Raw genomic sequence first — 5,840 nt, forward strand, 5'->3', positions numbered from 1 at the left:
AAAAAAAAAAGAAATTTACTTTAAAGACATCTAAGGGAAAATACGGAACTGTTACATTTTATCTTATTCAATTCAATATTGTTTTGTCCCTCCATTCACACATTTATTACTCATAACTTTTCTCTCTGTATGTGTGTCTTTTAATTAATTGTATCTGGGATATATAAATTAAAAAGCAAGTAAGAACTGGGCAGTGGTGGTATGACCTTTAATCCCAGTACTCTGAATTAGAGGCCAGCCTAGTCTATAGAGACAGTTCCAGGACAGCCAGGGCTACACAGAGAAACCCTGTCTCAAAAAAAGCAAAGCGAAGCAAACAAGCCAAAAAAGCAAGTAAGAATAATAAGCTTATGAGGAAAGGGAAACCTCTTACTGAATATTCTTGAATCTCTTTTGACTTTTGAACCATCTCAGTATATTAGCCATTATAAATTAAGTCAAGTAGTTAAAGAGAGGAAAATAAACTAATGGCTTTGTGGTGGTTCAGTTGATAAATCCATACAAAGAACTATAGATTTGGCTGTCTAGCCAAGACCGGGGCTAACATACAGGAGCTGGAGATGTTCTGAATAGGCTCCGGGCAAGGCCTGCCTTACCACTGCTGGTCTCCTGGGGTGTGGCATCCACAACCTGCCACCCATCAAAGCCTGAGGGCAGATCTGGCCTCTTCATCCAGCAGTCGTTCCACACATGGAAGTTCCTAGAGGGGCACAGAGGAGGCTCTGGGCCTGCGGTTCCCATTCAGGTCCTCCCAGCCCCGATCCACGCCTCAGCACTCAAGCCTCAGGTCACCTTCAGGGCACATGGCAGGCCACCCCTCACCCTGTGCTCACCAAACAGAATCATGATTCAGATGCTCAAGTGGCTTCATGTTCTCGTCAAAGTAGATGTCCATAGTGAGGGAGGTGTCTGTGTCGTGTGCAGAGTTGAAGTTGGTGACGGTACGGGTAGCGAAGCCCAGGCATCGGAGCACTGTGGAGGAGCCAGGGGTAAGGGCTGGGGCGGAGGTTGGCTGTGTGTGCGGCATCCGCAGGAAGAAAAGGGTGCTGAACTTGCCAAGCTTGGAGGCACCATCACAGTTAGGGGTCAGAAGACCCAGGTGTCCTCTGGGCTGCAAAGCAGTGTGGGTTACAAAGCCACCTGCTTGACACAGACCCGGACTATGGCCTCTTCTTTCTCTCCCTTAGGCCTCTCAGTTGCAGACACTAATTAATAATAATTAAGGTCATGCTATCATCCACCCTTAGTGGCACCCTATCCTGTAGCCATAGTTGGGCTGGGCAGAAATAGAACCCTTCCCTCCTCATAGAGCCCAGGCTATTCCTGGCCCATTCCCTCTACTACCTGTGGTGGTCACACCGGCAAAGACCCAGCATTGGCCGTAGGGGACGGAATAGCCGGTGCGTAGGTAGCTAAGCAGGATCTCCACACTGCCCACCCACGCTGAGGGGTTGGTGCCTCGAGAGTAGTCACCGGTCCAGTTCCCAATCAGAACTCCATTGTCATCCAGGGAGTTCACCTGCCCAGGAAAAGATAGGGTGTGGCTGGATTTGGGGAGGTGCTTAGGACCTTCTGGATTCCCCAGCCCCTAACACTGCAACCTCTTGAGAGGTCAACTTAAACCCGCCCACCCCTCCCCCAACCTATCTGCTGTAACACTGGAATGTGAACACTGGGTGTGCCAAGTTTGGGGTTTGGCCTTACATTCCAAGGAGCCAGGACAGAAACAATGAAAGGTGGGGTGGGATAGAGGGGGGGGAGGCAGGGGGGTTGGGGAGGGGAGGGAGAAGGGGTGAAAATCTCTTCAGGGACAGGGATGGAAAATCCATAAAGGGCAGGGCAGGAAGACACAGATAGGGCTTAGAGATACAGGGGTGCTCACCATGGCAGAGACGACCCGAGAGACACTGACTGGGTCCCCACGACCTCCATATGGCATCCCCCTCCGATCCAGGATGTACAGGCAGGCATCCAGCACCCCATGGTCAAACTGGAAGGCAGGAGGGCAGAGGTCACGACAGCTCCTCAAGTGATGCTCAAACCAAAGGCTAGTGTCGGTCCACCATGTCCCTCACTTCTATCTTCCTTTAATGAGTGTGCAAAACCAGTGGTGGCGTGTGCCTTTAATCCCAGCGCTCAGGAACCAAAGGTGAGTAGATGTCTGTAAGTTCAAGGCCAGTCTGGTCCACAGACTGAGTTCCAGGACAGCCAACACTACACAGAGAAATCCTGTCTCAAAAAAAAAAAAAAAAAAAAAAAAGAAAGAGAGAGAAAGAAAGGAAGAAAGAAAGAAAGAAAGGAAGGAAGGAATGTGAGCCCAGCCATACCTGACCATAGTTCCAGGTTCGTTCGCCAATCTGTGCTTCTGTTCCATAGTAGATTCTTCCAGACTCATTAAGCACATATTCTTGCCGCCAGTCCTCATGGTCCACATACACTATGTCCTCTGTATCCCCAGAAAAGAAATTGCAAATCCTATCCATTTTCTTCAAGGGCCCTGCCTTCCCCTCTGCCAGGTCTGCAGGACTCATCCCCACCGGAAGCGGGGGGGGGGGGCAAGGGGGGATGGGATGGGACTGGGGATGCTTCTAGCCTGATCGGACTGCTCTAAGTAAGGATGGTGAGAAAGATTGGCTGTGGCCAGGACCCTTTATCAGAACTGAGGGTGGGTCTCTTTTCTCTACTGGGCATCAGTCTCTTCTCTAATGGGAGGGTGTCTTTTCCTATGACCAGATGTCCAGACACCCACCTGGATCTCAGGAAAGGAAGCCCTGACCCACCTGCCCTCTGCTCTTGACCCCGGCTGGCTTACCTGGGCACCAGGGGTTGAAGAGGATGTAGATCTCATTGCGGGGGTCAAAGGGCAACTGGAACTCTCCAGCTTCAGAGCGGGTGCGGACAGTGAACTGAAACTTGCCAATGATGGCATTGGGAGAGGTATGGACGCGTAGATTTAGGTTGTGTCCGTTGGTCTTAGTCACTTGGGCCTTCCAGCCATCACTGCCTCCCTTACCCACTGGGATGATCACGTGGGTGCCCTTGCCCACCTCTGGATTGTTTCCTAGAGTAACAAGATCAGCAATTAGGCAGTGAGAGAGTTGCTCTGGAAGTGGGAGAGAGACTAAGAATTCATTCAGCCCCACCCAAGTGTCTATGAGCCAATTTATGTGTCCCTAAGTAGGGTTACCACACCAGTCTGTGACAATCTTCCTTAGGGCAGCTTGGTGGCCGCCCCATGCTCTCCCACATGTCAGGGCAGAACCCCAGTCCAACATCCCAAACCTGTTTCCCCCGACAATGAACTCAAGTGGGGAGGAGACACTGGGGCCATTGTCACCACTGTCCTAAAAGGACTAAAAGGAGAGAATTGAGTCCAGTCCATTTGCCCCATAGGAAAGAACACTCCAGATACTAAAGGGCAGACTGGCTCTCTGGGGTCACAGCTTCTAGAGCCCAGAGCATTTCTGGAGGTGGTAGGGGTACCTGGGAAATTAGAGGCTGGGGTGTGCATGGCTGGGCTGTAATCAAAGGGTTAGAAGAGTCACCCGCCCCCAGCAGCTGTATAATCACCAGCCTGAGCAGTCAACGGTCACCAGGCAACATGGTGAGGGAGGCACCTGCCTTGGGCCTTGTGATAAAAAGGCAGAGAGATTGATAGATGGGGGCTAGAGGGATGAACCAGCAAGACCCAGAAAGAGGGGCACATGGAGACATGGAGTCAACCATGCTGAAGGAGACACAGAGGCCAGCACTGTGAGAAACACAGTTGCCTCTGGAGGCTTGTGGAAAGCCAGCTTGAGGAAACTGTAGGACCACATCTTTTCTGAAAGCACCACTAGGGGAGCACTATGAATCCAGCACCAGCCTCTTTTGGCAGAGGTGAGGAGTGCCGGGGAGGAGCCTAAAGACCTCTCTAACCTAACACCAGCCCTTCAAGTCTGGGGGCTTTACCCTTCCCATTCCAGGTCCCACTCACCAATGAGGAGCTCAAGGGCAATGCGATCAGAGGACTCATATTCCCGGTTCAAGAAAAGGATCATGTGGAAGGGCTGCCCACGGCGCACAATCAGCTCATCATATTCAAACTCATCCGTGTGGTGCTCTCGGCGGTTCTGGTCTGATCGTGAGCACAGCAGATCCACACCAGTCACAACCAGCATTCCCTCTGTGAAACCACATCCCTGGGTTAGTGAAGAGTTCACGAAGAGCCCAGTCCCTCCTCAGAAGTCTCAGAAGCTCCTTTAGAGATGCCAGGATAAACCTTAGGTTCCATAAAGGCTCAGCTCTAGGTTAAGGTGTGTAATCTCACCTCGGATGGTGCCATCTCCAGCTGCATTTACACCACTGCCCCGAGACTCGGGTCTTCGGCCACCCCGAGAGTCCCTACCCCGGGAGCTGGTCCCTCGGCTTCTGGAGCCAGAAGGTTCAGGTCCCCAGTCATCGTCCCCTCTGTTCCCACACGAGCAGCAGCCACAACAACGAGCCCAGAAGGAGCGGCCTCCTCCTCGGCGGGAGCGCGAGCGTCTGTCTGGCTCCGGCTCTGGCTCTGGCTCCGGTGAAGGTGTTGTAGGGGGCTGCCAGGGGTTCCTGCCCCAGCGGCCCACGTCTGAGCGAGGACCTTCCATTGTGCCTGTGTAGAAGAGACAGAGGGTGCTCATTCACTCAGATCTCCTGTGCCTGGGATGTCTATCTTACCCACCCAGAAACTCTACCCAGAGAAATTGGTTCAGTACCAGCTAGGTGACTGGGATAATCACATTCTAACCCTGAGATGCCCCAAAGACCCTATTCAGTCACCCAGAAGAAGCAACTCATACTGCAGAGAAAAACCTCCTCTCCACCTTGCTATAGACACTCTCAAATCATACTAAAAACCAGATGTCCAGTGGAGAAACCATTGAAGATCCATCTGAGGAAATGCACAGTTGCCTAAGAGAACACCTCCAAACCCTGTATATATCGGTCTCTCCACCCGCTGGCTTCTCAGTTTAGAGGTCCAGCTTCTAGGACTATTTAACAGCAGGTAGGAGGCATAGGGGTCAGAGTTCCCCCACATGCCTCAGGTCTGGACAAACTTCAGGCAGGGCTGCGGAGATGGCACAGCAGGCGTAAGCAGAGATTGGCCCCAGGAAAATTGGGTCTCAGCCCACAGCAGGTACGCACTGGAGATCGGTCCTTTCTGGGCTTGGGCTGTGTGTCCCTTGACAGCGAAGGCCCGCTGTGGCTCAGCACTGAGGTTGGTGTAAACTGGAGCCTCTCACCTGGCAGCGGTGTTGGTGATGGCACCACCGGGTCCCCGGCCCGGGTGGAGCAGGTCAGGGCGTTTGGGACGGGACCAACAGGCTGGACGTAGCCACGCGAGTGGAAGGTGTAGGGCGGGCCGGGTAAGCAGTTTATGAGGGGAGGGGAGGCGGGGCTGAGCTTCTGGGAAAAGGGGAAGAGGGTTGCTTCATCCCTCCTGTCAAGAGGCCAGTCTCTGGGGGCTGTCCTCTGGTAGGGGCGGGAAAGACTGGCTCCACCCACTTTCTCCTTTCTAGGAACTGAGGTCATGCTAAGGAGGGGGTCCGGATCAAAGTTCTGTCAGACCTGAGGCTGAAGTGAAAAGGAAAGGCGTTTGGTGACGGATCCCACACCAACTTGATTCTTACCACACGAGGTGTTCAGAGGGCAAAGAGAAGGGCTCTTCCACTCAGGCCTGCAGGGCAGATCTGTTCCCTAGCTGGAGATGCCTCCTTTTGCTCTCACAGGGCCCTGCTGCTAAGCTCTCTTGTAGCACCCACCGGGCTTGGCCCTGTGAAACTGGTCCCTGGGACTGGAACTTCTTTTGCCTAGGAAGGTCC

The 5,840-nt window shown here is 52.9% G+C and overlaps 1 protein-coding gene across 3 annotated transcripts in view; it reads right to left on the reverse strand.

Moving 5' to 3' along the window:
- Tgm1 (transglutaminase 1) overlaps window positions 1–5,373 on the reverse strand; it is a 13,715-nt gene extending 8,342 nt beyond the window's left edge. The window contains exons 1-9 of one of the 3 annotated variants that reach the window (XM_021181634.2): window positions 5,262–5,373; window positions 4,310–4,630; window positions 3,977–4,165; window positions 2,813–3,061; window positions 2,328–2,446; window positions 1,883–1,990; window positions 1,345–1,519; window positions 834–972; window positions 597–700 (exon numbers count right to left, since the gene is read on the reverse strand). In XM_021181634.2, the coding sequence (XP_021037293.1) occupies window positions 597–700; window positions 834–972; window positions 1,345–1,519; window positions 1,883–1,990; window positions 2,328–2,446; window positions 2,813–3,061; window positions 3,977–4,165; window positions 4,310–4,625 (1,399 nt within the window). In that variant the 5' untranslated portion in view covers window positions 4,626–4,630; window positions 5,262–5,373. Of the gene's footprint in view, window positions 1–596; window positions 701–833; window positions 973–1,344; window positions 1,520–1,882; window positions 1,991–2,327; window positions 2,447–2,812; window positions 3,062–3,976; window positions 4,166–4,309; window positions 4,631–4,868; window positions 4,945–5,163 lie in introns of those variants that run through there. The other 2 variants (XM_021181635.2, XM_029468699.1) reach the window with 2 other exon arrangements.
- Window positions 5,374–5,840: the final 467 nt, after the last annotated feature.

This window comes from Mus caroli, chromosome 14, assembly GCF_900094665.2.
Source record: "Mus caroli chromosome 14, CAROLI_EIJ_v1.1, whole genome shotgun sequence".
Taxonomy (NCBI): domain Eukaryota; kingdom Metazoa; phylum Chordata; class Mammalia; order Rodentia; family Muridae; genus Mus; species Mus caroli.